The 23137-nt window shown below is 38.3% G+C and overlaps 2 protein-coding genes across 3 annotated transcripts in view; one reads left to right on the plus strand and one right to left on the minus strand.

Moving 5' to 3' along the window:
• LOC134212221 (chromosome transmission fidelity protein 18 homolog) overlaps positions 1–23137 on the minus strand; it is a 71949-nt gene that overhangs the window by 33957 nt on the left and 14855 nt on the right. The window contains exons 1-6 of one of the 2 annotated variants that reach the window (XM_062689882.1): positions 21529–21601; positions 21341–21456; positions 20709–21276; positions 20479–20647; positions 19633–20408; positions 19272–19491 (exon numbers count right to left, since the gene is read on the minus strand). In XM_062689882.1, the coding sequence (XP_062545866.1) occupies positions 19272–19491; positions 19633–20408; positions 20479–20647; positions 20709–21276; positions 21341–21425 (1818 nt within the window). In that variant the 5' untranslated portion in view covers positions 21426–21456; positions 21529–21601. Of the gene's footprint in view, positions 1–19271; positions 19492–19632; positions 20409–20478; positions 20648–20708; positions 21277–21340; positions 21457–21528; positions 21602–23137 lie in introns of those variants that run through there. The other variant, XM_062689883.1, reaches the window with a different exon arrangement.
• On the plus strand, positions 823–19260 carry LOC134212222 (cilia- and flagella-associated protein 206). Its single transcript, XM_062689884.1, has 6 exons — positions 823–1179; positions 1248–1664; positions 1806–2167; positions 2226–2483; positions 2549–2703; positions 18731–19260. Exons 1-6 carry the CDS (start codon positions 942–944, stop codon positions 19191–19193), a joined length of 1893 nt encoding a protein of 630 aa, XP_062545868.1. The 5' UTR covers positions 823–941; the 3' UTR covers positions 19194–19260.

A 23137-nucleotide genomic window follows, 5' to 3' on the forward strand; every position in this document is an offset into this window, starting at 1 on the left:
GATGGGAAGTAGCTAAGCCGGAGACACTGATTAAAGATCAGCGAGAGGTGCTCAAAGAACGGAGCACTCATGTGTTTGAGCTCGAGATTCAGGATGCTGTCGAAGCCTGGGGCCTTCATGTTCTTCGACGATTTGATATAGGCCGTCAATTCGTCAGCTGAGATCTCCAACTCCTCCGAGAAGTCGTTGGGAATCAAATGGATGTTGTTAGATGTTGGGAAGGTTGCCACTGTCGAGGCTAATATTTCGTGACCGGACAGATACTTCCTGAATTTTTTTTTGATGATTCTTGTTCGAGGTAGATTTGATTCCTGTGTCGGTTTGATGAGAAGATTTTGCCAAGGAATGGTATGCAACGCCGATTATTTATCCAAAATAGTTGATGTGAGAAATTTGGACATATTATGTATCTTAAAGGCATGGTCAAGTCAAGTCCTACGTCCTTTTAGCGGTTATGTCACAGACATTACCCACTGTTCCTTTTTTTTTTGAGAACAAATTAGCTACATATATTTTGTATATGACCCACTTTTCTTATAACTTATTTCTTATAACTCCATAGGTATTTAACCAATCTTCAGATAACAATATCTTTAGCAAGCAATATAGTAGCATCAACAATGTTGACCTCATATTCAAAACAGTACTATGTATCTCATAATATCGCGGAATTAGCTAGTTACCGCGTGATTCCATGTTTCCCCAACTATAAATGGACAATATGGAACAAAAAAGCTATAAACTGCATATGTAAATACCTGATAGCAATAAATAAAAAAAAACTCTGTACTGTTCAATTCCATAGCATCAATGCACTACTCATAGCAACCAGCCAAACAACTAGAAAGTGCTTCAATTGCAACAAAACATTTAAACTATCGTCAAACACGTTACTCTGTTGTTGTTCGTCCATCAGTGAAGTTGCTTTGCTGCCGTTCGCCATGATTTCCAACCATTTGAAAACCTATCTGCTAGAACCCAACACCAATCTCAAACCCCTATTCTACGAAATTGTTAAGCAATGCGAACGAAAGAATATTCGATACGATAAGCATTTGGTCACATTCGTCATGAACCTGGTCAGTCTGGATCCACAGTTTGAGATCTACATGGAAACGTTGAGCGCCGATCGACTGAATCACGACGACTTTGTGGAGGAATGTGTGAGACGATTATCAGGTACGAGAAGCCGCCAAACTCAATTGCAATCGATATTATATTATACGATTTTGATTCCATACTTCCAGAGGATCGTTCGCCGGCATTGATAACACTCAAAATGCAACTTTACTTTCTGGAGAATTTCTTCAACCGCGATGACGTCGTGGAGAAACATATGAGAAATTTGCAGCTGAAAACGGCTCATTTACTGAAAGAAATCACCGAGAACGACGTCATCACCAAGGACGAACAGGAGGAAATATTCAACAAAATTATAATCGACATCGTCTTGCACATGGGGTTGGGTAACCCCGACAACAAGGACGTTATCAACGAAACAATGAAGGCATTGAACTCTGTCATGTCCCGCAGTGATAAAGCCAAGTTCGTTACCCTGGACAGAAAGGACCGGCTGTTAGCGCTTAAGGATATACGGGAGATCGTTTGTGGGATTCGAATATTTAACAAGCATGCGGGAAACTCCACTAATGGGATGTCGGATCGTAAGTTTATTGTTTTATGATTATACAGCCCTTAAGGATCGGGAAAAAATATTTTGTTTTGATGATTTTCATATTTCTTCCTGTATTTTTCATATTTTTCTCCCAGATTCCACTCATAAAATTTATCTTTTTATTCAATAGTTCCAAGAGTTTTGGACCAGTCTCACGAATCAACCAAATCCATCCTTCAAATCACCCTCTGCGAAATAATGGACAAAGTTAACCTTCTCACAAGTGCTTTGAATTCCTCGATTGCGTATGACTTGAGAAATCGTACGATCGTCACTCTGCTACCGGAGAACATCTCAGGGGACGACTTGGATAACCTCAAAGATTTGTTGGTGATGTATCGTCAGCATGAAGTGTACACCCGTAAGCTGATCGACGAGTTAGCTCTGATTAAGTTCAACATCGACACTTGCAATCAGGAGTACAACAGCAAGCTGGTGAAAATTCACGAATCAGTTCAATATCGAACGGCCATTCCTACGGATCGAGTATTTGTAAGCCCCAGCGACATATCCAACAACCGAGATTTTACAATCAACTTTAATATTTCAGCCAAAATTTTCTGAACTGACCCGTATCTGGCTCCAGTTCCAAAACTACATCTATCTGTTGTCGGAAATCAACCAAATAAGCAATACGCTCACTAATTTGACCGAGCGATGTCTCAGTTTCGACGATTTGGCTTATCGGTTGCTGGGTGAATGCCAGATCCATACCGATGTTGACCGACTGAACAAAACCACCGGCAAGCGGTTGCTTATGAGTGTTGAAAATGAATGTGAAGTTGTTCCGTATTCACAGGGAATGAAGGTATGGTTCGAAAACAGTTTTGCTGCACCAATGAATTATAACATAATTGAAATTCACTATTTCAGGTCGAACTATTGAAGTTTTGCGTATGGCATTTGGCTGAGGCTAATGGTGTATTGATGCCAGGCAATACCGACATGGGAGTATGCCAGCATCAGAAAGACTTCTATGCGTTCAATATTCCTGAGGCAGCGGTCTTTTTCGACGAGGATCCAGATAAGTACGGTTATTTTTTTATTGTAGTTAGTATCAATTAGTTACAAATGAAAATTCAGACCGCATTGCACTTTTCTGCTCTGCGAATGTCCTTCATAAATCCACTACTTTTGAAGAAACAAGGTTTCAAGACCATCCTGCCTAAGCGCGGAAAAAGCTGGAGACTTCAGATCAGAGTCTCTTAAGGGGAAGGTTGGTTGAGCTTGAGCTTGAGCTTGATTGACTGCTCGTAGTTGCTACTCCATTATGACCAGATCAGCTGTTCTTGCATAGGGAACCAACAGATGTTTGCTTGGGACTAGCACACATCTTCAATGTACAAGTACTGGTGATCTCATTTATTAGGTCATACTGGCGCCTGCCACGTCAGAATGCAAGTCAATGTAGGGAAGCGGGAGGAAATGATGATGCAATCACTCGCCCACTGCAAGCCGAATATACCTCTGCACTTGCCACGAGTTCATGCGGAATTTGTTGGAATTTCTGGGTTAGGTTGGAGAGGCAGAGGTCCGTCTTGGTTAACGAGCTGCCAATGTGATAGACAGGAGAAGGTAACTGATGGAATTTCTAATTGGATGTAGGAAACGAGCTCTAGAGTTCATTTCCAATTCTAGCAGATTACTGTTAGAATACTCAAGTTGAAGGTATAGGGAATAGTAATGGAAACGGTATGGAAGTCCATTTCCAGTTCTTGCGATTGCTAGAACATGAGAAATAAAGAGAAAGATACAAAGTAGGAGAATGGAACGGACCTGGGATTGAACCCACGACCTCCTGCGTATGAGGCAGAAGCAGTAGCCATATGACTACCAAGCCCGCTTACTTGTTACTACGATGCACTCGATGGTAAAAACATACAGACATATGGTGCAATGAACCGAATTTGGAAGTCGTTTGTTGTAAGCATCAAATATCATATACAGTCAAACCTCCATGAGTCGATATTGAAGGGACCATCAGGGCTGCCATATATACAGATTTATCTGTATTTTACAGATTTTTAAACGTCAATACAGATATGATACAGATTACAGATTTTATACAGATTTTTCAAAAGGAGTAAAGATTCGCACAGATTTTTTGTTATTTTAAATGTTATCGTCGTTTAAAAATCACATACAAGATCTAAATAAATATTTTTAAATTCTAAATAAAATCCTAAAATCTAAACTGTGGAGCCTATTGTGAGAATAGGCAAGCAAGGTTTCATATCAATTCAAGCGTACATTTGCAATAGGATATCCTCATTTATTGGATTGAGGGATATCCGATACGATTTGCGATCAATTAAATCTGCTAAACGAAAGTTTGGGCAGAAAAATTGGTATTTTTTTTGTTGGCGCTTGGTGCGTTTTGGCTTAACCCCGACCATGTTTACTGTCTGCGATGATTCACCACAGGTATTTGAGTGACGGCGAATTGCCACGATTGCTTTGATTAATATTTTGGTGGCTCTCCGTTAGGCTGTATATAAAGTCTACTTCGATGCTTTCAAATCTATTGGATATTGCCTTTTCATAATTCAAACCAGAGCGTTAATGAATAAAGCTTCCAATGAATGATTTAATTTGTTATTATTAAATCATTTAACTCTATGATTAAAGATTATGATTAATGATTTATTCATTTTTGACAATGATTAATGATTATGAATAACGATTAAAATAATTTTTAATAATGATTAACGATTATTATTAAAGAATAAAACGTTTGAAGTATGATTAACGATTACCGATCGTGATTAAATGTTGACACAATATGTCTATGATTAATGATAAACGATCGATATGATTAATGATTAATGATTATGAATAATCAAATTAAATGATTTGCATAGCGATCAATAATCAAGTAACCTTTCTATCAAATCTATATATATAAAAACCAATCTATGTATGTATGTTCGCTAACTACTTCTGAACCACTTGGCCGATTTCAACCAAATTTGGTACAGACATTCTCTATCCTCAGAGGAAGTTAACAAAGGGGTGGGATGGTCATGTAGAAAAGGGGAGGGGTGGTGGGAGGGTTTTGTTCAGAAAACGAACAATTCTGTGTAACTTTCAACTCCCAGGACCGATTTCAACCAAATTTGGTACAGACATTCTCTATCCTCAGAGGAAGTTAACAAAGGGTGGGATGGTCATGTAGAAAAGGGGAGGGTGGTGGGAGGGTTTTGTTCAGAAAACGAACAATTCTGTGTAACTTTCAACTCCCAGGACCGATTTCAACCAAATTTTGTACACATATTCACTACGAGGAGGTAATCATATGGGAGGATTTGGGAAAGGGGAGGGTCTGGAGGAGGGGTTTTGTTTAGAAAACGGGCAATTCAAAGTAAATCATGAACCCCTGTACCGATTTCAACCAAATTTGGTACACACATTCTACATCATAAGGAAAAGATAACAAAGGGGATGGGATGGTCATTGGAAAAAGGGAGGGTATAGGGGAGGTGTTGTCTTTGGAAAACGAGCAACTCAGTGTAACTCCCAACCCCAGGACCGATTTCAATCAAATTTTGTACACATATTCACTATGAGGAGCCGATCGTACGGGAGGGAAATTTGGATAAGGGGGTAGGGGTCTGAAGGGAGGGTATTGTTCAGAAAACGGGCAATTTAGTGTAACTTCTGAACCCCTGTACCGATTTCAACCAAATTTGGTACACATTTTCTATCCCTAGGAGAAGATAACAAAGGGGTGAAATGGCCGTTGAGAAAAGAGGAAGGGTAAAGGGAAAGCGGTTGTCTTTAGAAAACGGGCAATTCAGTGTAACTCCTGACCCCAGGACCAATTCTAAGCAGATTAAATGATTAAATCATTCAACTCTATGATTAAAGATTATGATTAATGAATTATAATTTTTGAAAATGATGACTGATAATGATTAATGATTAAATTCATTTTTGACAATAATTAACGATTATGAATAATGAAAAAACCGTTGGATTATGATTAACGATTACCGATCGTGATTAAATGTTGACACACTATGTGTATGGTTAATGATTAACGATCGATATGATTAATGATTGATGATTATGAATGATCAAATTGCATAGTGATCCATAATCGAGTAACCTTTATTCCAAATTTTAAAAGGTATGATAATTATATGATAATGATTCAAGATTAATAAATAAAAGCAAGGTATGCAATGATCCAATGTTCCAGCATAACTTCTGTACCCTTGCCCGATTTCAACCAAATTTGGAACAAACATTCTTTTTCTTAAGAAGGCGAAGATGACAGGGATCGATCAACTCAACACTTCATCGAAATCATGGTTTGCCCAGAGAAAAGCAATGATTAAAGTGTTTCCTTCTGGACGGTAAATGTGATCATTTCTTTAAAAATAGACGTTTTTCCGGAATAAGGCATCGGTGTATGTTTTTCCTTCTTTAGAAATAGACGTTTGCCCGGAATAAAGCGATTTTGGGTTTGATCCCATTTTCAAAATCAGTCAATGTTTTCAAATGTAATCTACCTTCTTTTAATCAAATGATGAAATATCAATAAGAAAACACAATTATCCTTTTGACCTATTCCAATTCCGATGGTGAAAAAAACTGCGAATTAAACTGGCAACTCCGAGCAAGGCCGGGTACATAAAGCTAGTTATAGTATAAAAATTGTATGATTATGATTAAAGAATAATGATTAAAAATAATGTATGCAATGATTTAAACTGATGAATAATGAATAAACTCAAAACAATCATGAAAACGATTAGTGAAGTGATTAAGGATTAAATGCAAAATCTATGATTAACGATTAGTGATTAATGATTGAATCGTATTTTTTGTATGATTATGATTAATTAATCATGATTAAATAACCCATTATTCATTAATCATGATTAAATCTATGATTAATCACTAATGCTCTGATTCAAACCCAGTACCATTTCACTGCCACACATAAACCATACTTGAAACTAATAATTTAATAATGATATTAATAAATGAAGTTGTGACTGCTTTCTGCGTACTTGACAAACTCAGTTGAGTTTCAGATAAAGCACTGTTATTCCTAATGAAATTGATTGGGCCTCAAAAAAGAACACCAAATATATTTTAAAGAAGTTTCGAATATTTGAGCTAACTAGCTTAAAAGCTAGTTTCTTTAGTATATTCAGTCCATGTATATCGAATTGACTGATAGATACCAATATCAGTATTTTTGATAAATAATTATAGAATTTTCAAACAACCCAAGTAAAGTAAGATAGACACTAACAAAAATCATTGTTTTCGAATTACGGCAGAATATTGAAGAAGCTAGCCAAAATGTCTGAAAAACATCACTTGTCACTATTATAAGAATATGCACCGACGATTTTCAGCAGATAACAAACCCGTTTGATTTTACCATGCGAGCAGTAAAAATCAACTGTGGCCCATGCGGAATGTTGTCACATGAACTGAAACAGTGGTGAATTTCTCTGAAACCATGGTAAAATCAACTAAAATTTCATGGTAGTTTTAAACACAGAGCGTAGTCTACAAAATAGTAGTTTTTACCACGGATTTTTTTTCTCTGTGCAGAATCATGATAATTTCTTTTGCTGAAATCGAATAGTAATTGAGATGAGATGCGGTATTCAAAAAACAATATGAATTTCGGAAAAGATTGAACTTTTAATGTGAGTCATAACAACCGAGAAAATTTAAGTGATGTGATGCTTCTACATGATTACAAAGAGCCCCCTTAATAGATTCCAACGGATTTCTGGGATTTCCCATTTTGTTTAACTGGTTTTAAAGAACTCATTGAAAATTTTATCTAAGTACATCACATTACAATCATCAAAATCGCTATTTTGCATACTTTATAAAAAAAAATCTATTTTCTCCGAAATACAGACAATACAGATTTTTTACGCATGCCAATACAGATTTACGAAAAAATCATCTGACAGCCCTGGGGACCATCGACTCATGGAAATATCGAGATGTGGAATAGAAAACCCCTGGTAAGCTATTTGAAGGGACCATCACAGTAACCCAGAAGATATTTTTTAATATGGTATATTTTGCTTCCATAAGTCGATATCGAGTCATAGAACATCGACTCATGGAGGTTTGACTGTAATTTGATTTATGTTTTGTACGAATAACTTGTTTGAAGAAATCCTAACGTGCAAATATATGACAAATGTTCAGCTTCTGATTTTTAAGAATTTAACTGTAAGACACACATTGACAATTATATTACTAAAAATGGCCAGGGAAAAATAGGAGTAATCATATAATAAATTAGTAATAATTTGTAATAAATTTCAAAATTTTATAGAACAACGACTCTTAGGGGAAACATACTTTGTATGCACTTCAAAGCTTTAAAATCACTTTAAAATGGTCGAAACGTGAACGGAACGAATCGCAATGCTTACAATACTTGTAGAGCACACCAAAAGCTTCCGTTTAGAGGTTGTTGCGATGATTTCCGGCGTTTATAAATCTTGTAAGATTTTTTTTCAAAATTGAAAATAGCCCAAAAACACCAAATCGACTTGAGCCACCTCGAAATTTTATCCGAATTAGCTGAAAATTTGACAGGAGGTTTATTTTAGCATAAGAATTGTGATTCTGGACCGGTTGAATTTTCGTTACTTTTTGAAAACATGAAGAGGTCTAGTGCATATGCATAATCGAGTTTCAGACATAGTAATTAATTTCTACTCTGGGTGGCTTAATATCCGGCATATAGGCAATTAACTACGCAGTCCATAGTTTGTGCGACGAAAAAGAAGTCTTAGCATTACCGGTTACTCCGCAGTTGTCGGGGTTGTGCGTTGATGTTTATTTGTCGCAGAAGAGTGTCACAATCTATTCTTCCTCGCAAAAGATCGGCGACGGTTAATGCTCTGCATACATCCTTTCGGATACACAGAGGTTCTAAGCGTGTAAAAAAAACAGGTGTGTTTTCAAACAGTAGATGTCTGTGAAAGTCTTTGTCACTTTGAGCACAAATCCAAGAGACCTGGATGCTTTATCAACAACATATAAAATGTGATCCGAGTATGTCAGTTTGGAGTCCAATAGAACACCGAGATCTTTCACACAGTGCACTCTTTCAATAGTCGTTCCGAACAGGCAGTAGTTGAAGGTAATCGGTTGTTTCTTTCGAGAAAAAGTTTATCGAGCATTTTTTCGGATTAACTACAAGTCGATTTAGATCGCACCAATGAGCGAAAGCAAAGCATTACAGATATCTTCCTTCTACTCTACAGCAATTACCGACGCGTTCATCTAAATACATGGATGACGGAATATTGTCTGATTTTAATTTTGATTTTACGTAATTAAGTTCTTTGGATATGACTTTATTTCGTTTTCTGTTTTCGTGTTGTGGTCTTCAGATGCTACATCAATTGCTAATTTTGATTGATCGCAGATTTATAGAGTTTTTATTATTTTAAAATAGTATTTCTCCATATTTAATAATCATTCCACTATTTTCATCTAGGGGAACTGTTCCGATCTCCATCTCACTGTACATATATCCATCTCATCGCTAAACAAAGAAATACGGGACAAAATTCGTCGCTTTTTTTTGTTAACATGCGTGCTCACTGCAGAAAAAAATCACAAAAAAAAATAAACAAACCAAATTCCTTTCCATTGCTTTGTTTTTTATGGGATGGAAATAGGAGCTATGGGATGAAGTGGCAAACTGTTCCCCTATATATTAGTACACTAGTAATGTACAAAAAATCAAGATATAGTTGGAACGCTTTCGATGAATAAACATTGCAGATGGGAAAAATGAGTGCTGTCCAAAGGCTTCTTCTTTCTATTGAAAATGTAGGCAATACACCCTTGTAATATACAAAGGCAATACACCTTTGGATTTCAATTGTTCGGGGCTGTCATTTTGAATATGAATCTGAAACATTCATTTTCGCAGCAGCTAATCTAAATTCATTTTTCATACCAGTCAAAAACTTAAACCTGATATAATGCTCAGATCTATTTTCTGCAGATTTGAACCACGATTAAATCACGAGATTCAAATATTTTTTAATTGTTTTAGTGTATTAATGCGTCATTTTATCGTGGCCAATCTACACACTTAGTTTTTATTTCTGCAGCTCGGCAAAAAGCCGCACAGCCGTGCGCCAGCAAAATGAAAAACTGATAATTCCGGCAAAAATGTCGTTTGTTAGCTGATTTTCTGCAAATTATTTGCTGATTCTCAGCAACTTTGACAGAAATCTTGGCAAAAAACATGTTTGGGGCACGGCTGTGCGAATCTCGGTAAAAGTTCAACAGTTTGCTGAGATCCCGGTAAAAAAAAGTGTGTACGTTGTACATATGACACTAGGCAGTTTACACTGCTGGCTAAAATTTTCAACGTGAGACCGCATCGTGCTTTCGTGCTTTGCGGTGCTTTCTCTCTTTGCGGAAGGAAGTTTTTAATACTACCCGAAGCTATTTTAATTTCAACGGTGCTTCTTAGCGCTATTTGTACCCACTGATCCCGTTACGATCTTTGCAAGGACCCGTGCCTTCGTTTTACGTTGGACCTGTTTGCGGAAGTAAAATTCCGTCAAGCGGTGGTAATCCTGCAGGGACACCGTTCTGGGAAAAAACCTCTTAGAAGGTCACGTCTCCACGCTCATCAGTGAGTATTAATAAAAACAAGAGGAAGGGGGAGTCTCTAAATTCTCCACTTCCTTCAAAGAAACAAGGTTTCAAGACCGTCCTGCCAAAGCGCGGAAAAAATAGAAGGAAGCTGGAGAATTCAGATATTCCTTCTAACTCTAATATCGGAAATAATTCTTCTCCAATCGAACTGAGCAATCAGTTCGATTTGATTAATGATGAAATTGAGCAAATCGAATATACCTCTAGCCCAGGTGATTCGATTCATGCGAAAAAGCAAAGGATTCCGCCAATTGTGGTATCTGTTGCCGAGTTTTCTGGCTTCCGGAATGAGATTTTAAGAGGAACCAAACATTGTCACATGGATGCTAAATGCATGATTTGTGGTGGAACCTCTCACGCCAAGGACGCATGTCCTGTGAGAGAAGATTCCAATAAATTTAAGTGCGCAAATTGTGGGGGCAATCATAAATCCAATTTCTGAGAATGCCCTTCACGCAAAAAAGTTTTGAATTCCCGTGCAAAATTGATGACCGGAAATTCCAATCGGATCCCAGATTCGACGGGTAGAAATTTTTCAAACGCTCAAATTTCGAAACCGGTTACCGGTCGAGCAATTCATACCCACCACAAATCACAAACAAATTTTGCCGCTCGTCAACGGGTAGCAAGCACTTCAGTAAATTCCAATTTTTCCAATGTACCTACGTATGCAAACATCGCTGCTGGTAGACAAAATTTATCTTCTCAAAATGAGGTTTATACCCATGTCCCAACGGAAAAAAATGGTCATGTTGCCGATTCAGGTAGCATGACTGCTTCCGATTTTGATTTTTTAACTGAGCAATTGCATCACATGATTGATGCAATGTTCAAAGCAAATACCATACCAGAAGCTGTTCAGGTTGGTATAAAGTACACACAAAAAATTGTTATCGGACTCCGTTTCAATGGATCCAAATAATTGTGTGAAAGTTCTAAATTGGAATGCCCGCCCTCTAAAGGGTAAGGAAGATGAATTATTCAACTTCCTAACAGTTCATAATGTGCATATTGCCATTATAACTGAAACCTATTTAAAACCAGGACTCTCCATTAAAAGAGATCCAAACTATTTTATCTACAGAAATGATCGTCTTGACAGCGCCTGTGGTGGGGTCGCCATTGTCATTAATAGACGTATCAAACATAAATTATTTTCCTCGTTTGAAACCAAAGTTTTTGAAACCTTGGGAGTTTCTGTTGAAACAAATTTTGGTCAATTTTCCTTCATTGCAGCCTATTTGCCTTTTCAATGCAATGGGCAGCAAAAGAATTTGTTGAAAGCTGATCTTCAAATTCTGACTCGCAACAAATCAAAATTCTTCGTAATTGGTGACTTCAATGCCAAACACCGTTCATGGAATAATGCTCAAAGCAATTCCAATGGTAAAATTTTATTTGAAGATTGTTCTGCGGGATATTATACTATTCAATATCCCAATGGACCAACTTGTTTTTCTTCCAGTGGAAATCCTTCTACAATTGATTTAGTTTTAACGGATTCAAGTCAGCTGTGTGGCCAATTGGTAACTCATGCTGACTTTGACTCTGATCACCTTCCTGTGACATTTGATATCTCACAAGAAGCCATTCATAATCCAATCAGCTCTACTTTCAATTATCATAGGGCTGATTGGGATTTTTTTTAAAACGTATATCGATAGGAATTTTGATGTTGATATTCCTCTCGATACCAAAAGTGATATTGATAATGCTCTCGTATCTTTGACAAATTTAATTGTCGAAGCCAGAGGCATTGCAATTCCTAAATGTGAAATTAAATTCTACTCCATTATTATTGACGACGATCTTCAGCTACTGATCCGTCTTAAAAATGTGAGGCGAAGGCAATACCAAAGAACTCGCGATCCCGCGTTGAAAGTTATTTGGCGAGATTTGCAAAATGAAATTAAAAACGTTTCGCTATTCTGAGAAATACCAACTTTGAGAATAATGTCTCGAAGTTGGATCTCAGTTCGAAACCCTTTTGGAAATTAACGAAAATTCTTAAAAAACCTCAAAAGCCAATTCCAGCGCTTAAAGAGGGAAATAAAATTTTATTAACAAATGGCGAAAAGGCTCAAAAACTTGCTCAGCAGTTCGAGAGTGCCCATAATTTTAGTCTAGGTCTCACTAGTCCAACTGAGGATCAGGTTACACGAAGCTTCGAAGACATTCTCGATCAAGATAATGTTTTTGACCCTTCGTTGGGAACTAATTTGGATGAAGTGAGATCTATTACTAGAAAATTTAAAAATATGAAAGCCCCGGGTGATGATGGTATTTTCTACATACTTATCAAAAACTTCCTGAGAGCTCTTTATCCTTCTTGGTTAATTTATTTAACAAATGTTTTCAATTGGCATACTTCCCAGATAAATGGAAAAACGCCAAAGTTGTTCCAATTTTGAAGCCGGACAAAAATCCAGCTGAGGCTTCTAGTTATCGCCCAATCAGTTTGCTTTCTTCAATAAGCAAACTATTTGAAAAGATTATTTTAAATAGAATGATGGTTCATATTAATGACAATTCTATTTTTGCTGATGAGCAATTTGGTTTTCGCCATGGGCATTCAACCACTCATCAGTTATTAAGAGTTACGAACTTAATTCGGCTCAACAAATCTGAAGGATATTCGACTGGAATTGCTCTTCTTGATATAGAGAAAGCATTTTACAGTGTTTGGCATGAAGGTTTGATTGTAAAATTGATGAATTTTAATTTTCCTCTGTACATTATTAAACTGATCCAAAATTATTTATCAGATCGCTCACTGCAGGTAAACTATCAGAATTCTAAATCTGATAGATTACCTGTAAGGGCTGGTGTCCCCAAGGCAGCATACTGGGGCCCATTTTGTATAACATTTTTACTTCTGATTTACCTGATTTACCACCAGGGTGTCAAAAATCTTTGTTTGCAGATGACACAGGTCTCTCAGCCAAAGGGCGTAGCCTTCGTGTCATTTGTTGTAGATTGCAAAAAAGTTTGGATATTTTCTCCACTTACTTGCAAAAATGGAAAATTTCCCCGAATGCTTCCAAAACTCAGCTTATAATTTTCCCACATAAGCCGAGAGCTTCTTATTTGAAACCTTCTAGCAGACATATTGTCACTATGAATGGGGTTCCAATTAATTGGTCTAGCGAAGCTAAATATTTAGGACTTCTGCTAGATAAAAAATTAACTTTTAAAAATCACATTGAAGGCCTTCAAGCCAAATGTAACAAATATATTAAGTGTCTATATCCACTTATAAACAGAAAATCAAAACTTTGTCTTAAGAACAAACTTTTGATTTACAAACAAATGTTTAGACCTGCCATGTTGTATGCTGTGCCAATATGGACTAGTTGCTGCAATACCAGAAAGAAGGCACTTCAGAGGATTCAAAATAAAATTCTGAAAATGATTCTGAAGTTGCCTCCGTGGTATAGTACCAATGAACTTCATAGAATTTCTAATATTGAGACTTTGCAACAAATGTCCAACAACATAATTTCCAATTTCAGACAAAAATCGTTGCAATCTTCTATTGCAACGATTAGCTCCTTGTACCCTTAGTATAAATTAGGTTAAGTTTAGTTTAAGTAGAAAACATTGTAATTCCTACATGGTTCAATTCAACCAGAGGAAAAATTCTAACTGCCAGAGGCAATTGAAATGTATTAATAATAACTACAAATATAACATAGCAAATAACCCTGCCCTTCGGTTCAGAAAGAGGAATGGGCGCGTTCTGCCAGGTTGGTCGAGGCAGATTTCTATCGAGAACAAGTTTGATATGGACGTTCAAAAGTGCCTGAATGAAATATAAAGCTTGTGAGGATCGCTAGAAGGTGGGAAATTTATTAACAGCATAATATGTAGTTTAAAACAAAATTGTTATAAATTTTACAAATTATAAATCTTACTCGCGTACTTTGATGATCTTATCTGCACCCGTCGAACCATTCTGAACGGCCGTCGTGAGAATATCACCTTTGAATGCCACTAATCCATGATTTCTCTTTTCTATTTTCATATATCAAATAATTAATAACACGAAAAAATTGAGAGGCGGTCCACAATAATTAAATTGATTTTCCACTCCCATGTGCCTTGGACTAAAACTGGCGAAAATGAATCGTAAATCCTGAGAAACAACACAGGTTATGTATAAGTGAGTAGGCACCTAATACACTACTATCGTCAAGGTAAGAAATGTTTTCCTTTTTCAAAAGCATATGTTTCAAACCATGTATTTAAACCCATCAACATGTCGGGACGACATGGACCCACCAAATACAAGTTTTATATGGGCAAAGTGGCACCTGGGAAAGTTGAAAGTTGGAAAGTATCGCCAAACTTTCAACAACCATACAATACAATTATATAACGGTTTCATGATTGATAGTTTTCCACAAATTGATAGGGATCAGTGTATGATGGAATAGGCAGATCAGACGTGATTAAACTTTAATATACTATCACGACTTGAAAATTTCTTCGTTATCGGTAATTGAAATTTAGCTTGTGAAATATTAGTGCAACTGGACGACTTGAAGTTTAGTATTGGACAAATAAATGGAAGAACAAAAAAACAAAATAATAAGGGAAATAAAATAGATAAGACGAAGTGACATTGTACGAAACATTCTGCATAACTATGACTAAGGGATATTAAAAACTAAATATAACATCTTTCGAATCAATATAACAGTATTTCAGTGGACAACATAATCCTTGTACGGTTCATGAAATACGTGAACGTAATTACGTAGAAAACATTAACTGACTAAAACAGACAACTTCATTCACCTACATTTATTGAAATAAAATGACAAGATGACATCAAGCAGAAAAATCTACATACTTAAGACTGAGAAAATCGGAAAGAATAGATATCAATCAAACTCGTAAATATAATAGCTTTTGAACCAGTTCAACAGTGTCTATATGGACAACATGATCCTTGTACGGCTGGAGAATTGCTTCAAAAGTAAAAAGCTTGTCTTTTTTATGAACCGAAGATTGAATACTATCTTATGCCTAATAAAAAAAAACTCTCGATTCAGTTTCTTCGATGAAGTTTTGGGCAACATGCAGCATGCGAGTCGAAAAAACTGTTTCGGTAGATTTTGACCACCCATAAAAACAATAGACATCTACATTTCATAAAAAATTACAACACGTTCTGACATTGACAATAAAATGACAAAACTGACTTAAGAAATCTTACGAAGTTTGTTACGAATAGACTCATTGACTATATAACATGAACGTAATTCCCTCCGATTCAGTTGCAACAGCGTCTTCTTGGACGACATGCTCCGTGTACGGCTGGCAAACTGCTTTGAAAGGAATTATGCAACGAGATCATCAAAGGCCTGGCGCAGAGGTTTCTACTCTATTCAGAGTCCCGCCAGTAAACCTTCACAAAAAAAAATATATATATAACATAGCAAATAAGGATGATAGTGTTAAGAAAACACGGAACACCTAGTCTAAGAGATGAATGCATGTATTAGATAATTAGCAAATAAAACTAGTTAAAAAAAAAAAAAAAAAGATCAACGTGAAGATTACTTTATCGAACTCATGAAATCAATGTGAACTCGACTCGTGGAAAACTTATTCCAGGTTATCCGAAGCTTGTGATAGACCCTTTATCACAAAGGACCTTTCCATCCACTGGCTGGTAGGCTCGAGCGTCCCGTCCTCTGCTTCAGACCCATAAGGGGTCCGAAACAGTTCAGTTTCAGGGTATTAAACTTGAGAGAAAATAGAAGATAGATGAGTAGAATGTGGAGCGGCTTTTTGTCCGCTTCCGGCTCTAGCGACTGCACGCTTAAAATGAATTACACAGAGGTATGTTTGCTTCACACAAAACGGACCTAATGCAGAACAACACCTAGATGAGCGACAGTTACACAGCCACAAAAATAGCTCGTGTGGTTTTATTGAAGCTTGGATTTCAATATTTTCAACAGTATTTGGTTCCTCATGAAACAAGGAATCTGTACAATTGAAATTTGTTTTCTGGTGATTGCCGAAGAAGCTATGTAGATTGATATAATAGAGGTACGTGCAGTTTGGGATTAGTATAAAGCTATGTCCATTTAGAATCCGGAATAATAAAATCATCTGTATCTCGGTAACGGATTGACGTACAAAGAAGGTTAATACATCAAAACAAGGGTAATTCACTGTACTTTGAGGAAAAAATATTGATACAAATAATTTCTTCTTGTTTCTAGTGAAAATTTGCACCTTCTTATTCATTTCTCTCATCAAAAGTTGCACACCTCCGGAGTCAACTTCCTTGGCACATTTGTTCCACATTTTGGTTATCTGAGTCGCGTCTCGAGCTGTTTTTGCACTTTTTCCACTTTTCTTAAGCTTCCGCTGCATTACTGCCCAAAATATTATAATGGCGGTGGCATAGATGCGCACTAGTCGCGATGCAGTTGCGACATCAGGAAATAAGGAAAAACTCAATCGTCGCGAGAGCTCACTTCGGTTTTCAACTGGAAGCACAATATCTTGATGGGCCGGAGCTGTGGGGAGTTGCGTGGATTTATGTTTTTATCGATGAAATCTTCGTTATTATCGCGGTACCACTGGATGACCTCCCGGCTGTAGTGGCAACTCGCCAAATCTGGCCAAAACTTCACGGGACCTTTATGAGCTTTATGGAAGGTCGACCGCGGTTTTTGAGAGATTCCTCCTTGTACAACTTCGAGTCCATCGTCTTATTCGCCACAAACACTTAGGTCTTTGCCCCACAGTTGCATATCCCTTGCCAAAATCATCAGTTTTTTTTGCAAGTTTGTCCAAAAATCAAACTTAAACCTCGCAGGAACTACTAATCGTGCCGTCACCGTGTAAAATTTTTGGCTAGGAAGCTGTCCGAAATCCATTTTGACGTAGGTTCCATCGACGATGAACAGGATTATCAACGTGGGTGTGCAGACTTTTTTCTTTCCTTTCGGCTTCCATCTGGAATAATTTTTGACACGCTGCCCGAAACTTCGTGAAATTTATACCACAGCAAGTAGGCGCCTAGGTAGACAAACCGCTGTAAAAGAATTCTTGCAGTGGTCACTTTCCGCGCCGCTGCAATACAATAAATGATTCCGGATTCTAAATGGACATGGCTTTAATCCTGTTGGTTTTAGTTTGGAAAAATAAAATAGAATGGGACAGGCTGGAGAGGAGGTAATGAGTCCGGATTGAAGAATAGAGGAGGAAAGTGTGGAGCGGCTTGTTGTCCGCTTCCGTCTCTAGGGACCAAAGATGTTTTACACAGTTGGTAAAAAATCTGCTCTCCCATTTCTCACAACCCCCAACAATCAAATAAAATTCATCCAGTGGGTGCAACTATAGATAGTGGAATATATAGATGAGCGAAGATAAATCCTCTGTCTTCAAACGAACTGTCAAACGTGTCTCCAAACGAGCATGACGTCACGATTTCAATGGAAATGTTAAGGGCTGTGACGTCATATGCGCGTGTGCACGGTCAAAAAAAGCGACTCAGCAATGCTTTCGCTCATCTATAGATTCTACTATCTATAGGTGCAACTAATAGATGGATACCTGAGTCCTCCAAATATCACTTTGATCTGTCAAAATAATACACGCTGGAGCCAATCGGGCGCGCGCACAGCAAATACACAAGCGTGTAATACACCGCGTGTATTTGGTATGTATTATTTTGACATATCAAAGTGACCCTTGGAAAACTCAAACATCCATCCACTAGTCGCACCTATAGATAGTGGAATATATTTATAGATGAGCGAAGATAAATCCTCTGTCTTCAAACGAACTGTCAAACGTGTCTCCAAACGAGCATGACGTCACGATTTCAATGGAAACGTTAAGGGCTGTGACGTCATATGCGCGTGTGCACGGGCAAAAAAAATCGACTCAGCCATGCTTTCGCTCATCTTTAGATACTACTATCTATAGTCGCACCCACTGGATGAATTCCATTTGATTGTTTAAAATTGTGAAAAATAAAAGAGCAGATTTTTTTGTCAACTGTGTAGGACATTTCTGCTAGAGACTACCCTTCTTGTCCCGTAGGAATGATCATCTTGCCCAATATGTAGTATATGTTTGAACCAGTCAGAAACAGAATTTTTGTCAAGTCACATTTATCGAGATTGCCGTTCTTTTTAAAATTCGCGTTCTGCAGGGAGCGTGACGAATTTGTGCAGTAAATGTTAAAACGGATTTTTTTAAATTGCATAACAAGATTCAGACACATCTGGCAGCAATGGATATTTTTGCAGTAAATTTCATATAGATTTTTTTCATGATTGCAGAAATCAAAACGAAAATAAGATGGCCAGGTCAGATTAAAAGAAATATTTTCTTTTTTTACAGGTACGTTTTCAAAGTTGTGACTATTGCTCGGAAAAAGATTCAACTAATTGCCTTCCTGGACTTATTCTACAAAGTTCAAACAGCCTACAATTCGCACAGTAGAGAAGTCTTTCGTATCAAGGCACCTATTACTTGCGAACAGGAAATTCAAACTGAGCTCCACCCAGTGCCGTCCAACATCGATAGACAGTACCGCTGGAACATTTGGGATCTACGTCGTGAAGCAATTGACCTAACGAACATGCGTATGAAACGGACCAGTTCTTGTCAGACTGTCAAAGCTAAACAAACGCAAGTATACTTGCCAAAGAATCAGGGAACGCAAACAAAAGTTAATCGGTCTACCGAGACAGAACAACGGCGACAACGTATTAAGAACCCCGAAACAGCCCCGTCACCTCTTCAGGTTTACAATATGACAGTCGAAGATTTTAGCTCGGCAACTTATAATCGCATTAAATAAGCTTAGCGACCAAATTATGTGTATGTGTTGAAGTAGAATATCAAATAAACTAGTGCTCCACGGAAAATTAGTACATACCTGAAATATGGCCGACCATATGCCGAACAGTCCCTTGTGACGATCTTTCTGTCCGACTGTGCTTTTCAGGACGTCGGTCAACCGGATCGGTTTCTTGAGTGAACTGTAGAACTGCAACAATGAAAGGCACGATCGGACGTCGTTCCCAGACTTTTCGGCCAGCGCAAGCATCGACGTCAGATCAGTTGCGATTTTCTCTCGCTTGGAGATCATCAGAAGTCTAAAAAACATTTAGAAATTAAACAAAGTGTGTGAAATGAATAAGCTCGATTCAAAGAACAATAATGGTAATGATTCCACCAAATTAAAGTTAGTATGTTCTTAAGGTAGGTTACAAAAAATGATAAACCAATAAACATACCTTTCGGCCAATCGTGCGCATTGTGTGGGTGGAAAGTTCACTACAAATGCGACCTGTCTCAACTGTCGCAAAGCCGGAACGTACAAATCGTTGCAAATGCAAATAATGGGTCGCTTCAAGATAAATTTCTCTGCTTTCTCGCCTTTGCCCTTTTTGGCGCCTTTCGATACAACCGTACCCGATATAAACTTCATCAGGAAATCAACGGTGGCAATGGGGGCTCCATCTATTTCATCCAACACAATGCAATTTGGTCTTTTCTCTTCGTTCAGCAACGACTTCATCTGTGTCCCGCTTTCTAGTGCTATGCGGAATGCCTCTGGACTGCGGTCATCTGATGCATTGACTTCACGCACCACGTATCCAGCATGTCGTGCAATAGTGTGAGCCAAAGTTGTCTTACCTAACCCGGGAGGGCCACACAGCAGTGCCACCTTCTGCATAGGTCGTCCATGCTCGTCCAGGTCAGTATTCAAAGCGGATCGATTCTTTCGTTTCCATCCTCCGTTAGATTCGAACCGGCCGGTTTTCTTATTGAAACTGTTCAACTGATTGGCGTCTTTCTTCTCTTTCGGTTCTCTTCCGAAAACAACCTTATCCCACAGTTTGAGCCATTGTAGTAAGCTTCTATTGGTTGTTTCGTCCGACAACAGGTCAATGTAACGTTTGGGCCGATACTTTTCAACCCACAGCGAAGTGCCTTGGTCCGGGACGACAATGGCCACGTCTGGGTTTGGTGCGATGGCTATGGTGGGCCCGTCCAATCTTTTAGCAATCTGAAGATAAAATTCAACTACCATTGCTATAAAGTTCCTTAAAGGAAGCCTCGAAATAAATAATACTTACAATATCATTAGCATCCTTCCATATCCTTTCCTTGGCATCTCCCAGCAGTCCATTATAGCCATCTTTGAAACAATTGATTTCGTTAATCGCATTGGTTTCAAACTCCTCGGAGTGAAATCGCACATAAACACGCTCCTTATCACTTCTGACGACAGTTGCAAAAGGCCATCTGAAAGTACAAAACAGCATGTTAGAAATCTTAAAATATCCTTTATTGAAAATTTGCATACTTTGGCAGTGAGTACGACAAATTCTGCATCTTAAAACGATGCAGAGCCTCAGCACGGGCCAATCCACTAGACTTGGTGGGATGAACAATCGCTTGAAAACGTTTTCTTGCTTCCAGAATCCTTTCAATCAGTTCTATGTCCAATTCCTCTTCTGTTTTAGTTTTCTTGTTGATACCCTGCTGACAAAATTCATATACACTACCGTCGTCTTCAATGTCTTGGATATCTCCAAACAGGGCATCAAGCCGTCTCTTTCGTGGATTAAGACCAATATTTTGGATTTCTGCCAAAGGATCCGTTTCTCGCCTTTCTCCGGACGCTCCCGGAAACGGCGTCGAAGCCATACGACCATAATTCCCATCCCCATCAAACAAACGCTTGTTGATAGTGGTAGAGTTCTTGGAGATAACCGAATATGCCGGACTCCGCAGAGGACTGTCCCCATTGATTTGCGACAAACTGGGACTGTCGAGCGCAGGACGCGAATAGTGCGAATGGGATGTCGACGCACGGGGAGGGTCCGCTACTATCTCTTTGGCAATGGATGGGCCTGGCGTGGCTGGGGTCACTAAAACAAAAATCGAATACCATTGGTGGGTGATTCAGGTGAAGATTCCAATCAGTGTCCTTACTCTCCACTTCCATGTCGTTCATAGCATCCAGGTCATCGCCGTACATCAACTCATATTCCTCTTCTTCCGTGGGATATTGATCCATTTTAGCGGTATTAAAAATATAGTATTACTCACTAGAAAAGTACAAGTAAAACTATTCTGATATAACACGTAAAATAATGATAAAATAACAATTTTGTTATTGCCTGAATAATATTTAAACCAACGACACAAATAGCCTGAAGAACACAGAAGCTGAAACTGTAAACATTGGCGCCTGTCATTATTTCGCGCTTTTTCCTCAATCATACTGCTTTTCGTGAAGAGTTGCATGTGAGTACGCTAGCGACATCACTTAGATTTGAAATGAAGCTTCTATTATTTATGCATGCACGTATGCATACATTTGGGCAACCTATCGACAAGTTCTTTTTCGCTACAGGGTATGCGGTATCATTAATGATTACTTTCATGAACATTCAAATGAGTTTTCCGTGATAAAATTTGGACACGTCTTGTAAATTTGATTATTAAGACATTTTCGAGCTATAGGGATTAGCTCAAGCAATGGAGAGTCGTTATCGAAGGTGGAAAGTAGAAAAGAAAAGATAAATTACGCAACAGTGTGCTTCTGCACGCTGCACCCTATCTCACGCTTCCACGGGTCGTCCGATGACAAAAAAACGCCAGCTACCCGGTAAAAATCGTTTACTCATTAATGGGTACTTTTTCTCTGCTATCTCTTTCTCTCTGCTGAAAAATTCACCCATTTTGGAAGAATAAGTGGATTTACTCATTTAAATGAGTAGATCCACTTATTCTCCCAAAATGGGTAAATTTTTCAGCAGGGAGACAGAGATAGCAAAGAAAAAGTACCCATTAATGAGTAAACGTGTTTCTCCGTGTAAGGGTTGTGTACTTAGCTGGTAGTGCAGCCTGGGCACTGTTGTCCTTCTGACATCAGCTAGAGTGAGAAGGTACGCCTCGAGCGTCTGTTCACCAGGAGGTGCGGCTCAAACAGCGTCTGCCTGGTATCCAGCGGCTGATTAAGGTGACACGGGAAGCACTAACAATCATCAAATCGTCATCGTTTTCATTATTGAATTCTTATTTTTCTACAACAAATATGATTTGGAAAAAGTATTATCGGCGCGTGCTTATTCGCAATCTACATGCTAATACATTTACAGTTACATCAAATAACTGAAAACCGAAATACGCCGCTCCAAAGTTGCGAGGTGAAAATGCTAGAAAGAGACCAAAGATAGGAAAAATAACACGGCGTTTAGTGCCTCCCCGAGTCACCTTAACGAAATGCTGTATCGCGTCAGCTATACCTAAGGTGGCAGCCCCATCATCGCGATGTAGGTAACGCGACCCCGGTAAGGTAGCTTACTGAAGCCTCTCAAATACCACGAAAAATGGAGATAAAAGAAAAAGAGAACGTTATTTTTGGCAACCGACCCGGCAACGAAATAAGGACTATGATTGGAAACTCGGTACCTGGAATGTCAGGACCCTAAATGAACCTGGACGAGTGAGCCTTCTGGCTCGTGAAATGCAGAAGGTTGGAGTGAACGTGGCTGATATTCAAGAAGTCCGATGGCCTAGATCCGGAGAACGTGAATTCCGAGCCGTGGACCCCACGACCACTACTGCATTCAAGTATAGCATCTATCACAGCGGCGGTGAAAAAGAAGAGCATGGAGTTGGTTTCGTAGTGATGGGCAAGCAGATGAAGCGAGTGATGCGGTGGAAACCCATTAGCGAACGAATCTGTGTGTTGAGGATACGGGGCAAATTCTTCAATTACAG

The sequence above is a fragment of the Armigeres subalbatus genome, chromosome 2, assembly GCF_024139115.2.
Source record: "Armigeres subalbatus isolate Guangzhou_Male chromosome 2, GZ_Asu_2, whole genome shotgun sequence".
NCBI lineage: Eukaryota > Metazoa > Arthropoda > Insecta > Diptera > Culicidae > Armigeres > Armigeres subalbatus.

What these genes read in the sequence shown, in the direction of transcription:
- LOC134212222 (XM_062689884.1), top strand. Translation starts at nt 942, where the DNA reads ATGATTTCCAACCATTTGAAAACCTATCTGCTAGAACCCAACACCAAT. An exon ending in CACTAATGGGATGTCGGATC is followed by an intron (nt 1,665 to 1,805) that starts GTAAGTTTATTG and finishes TTTATTCAATAG; the next exon opens with TTCCAAGAGTTTTGGACCAG. An exon ending in TTCGACGAGGATCCAGATAA is followed by an intron (nt 2,704 to 18,730) that starts GTACGGTTATTT and finishes CTTTTTTTACAG; the next exon opens with GTACGTTTTCAAAGTTGTGA.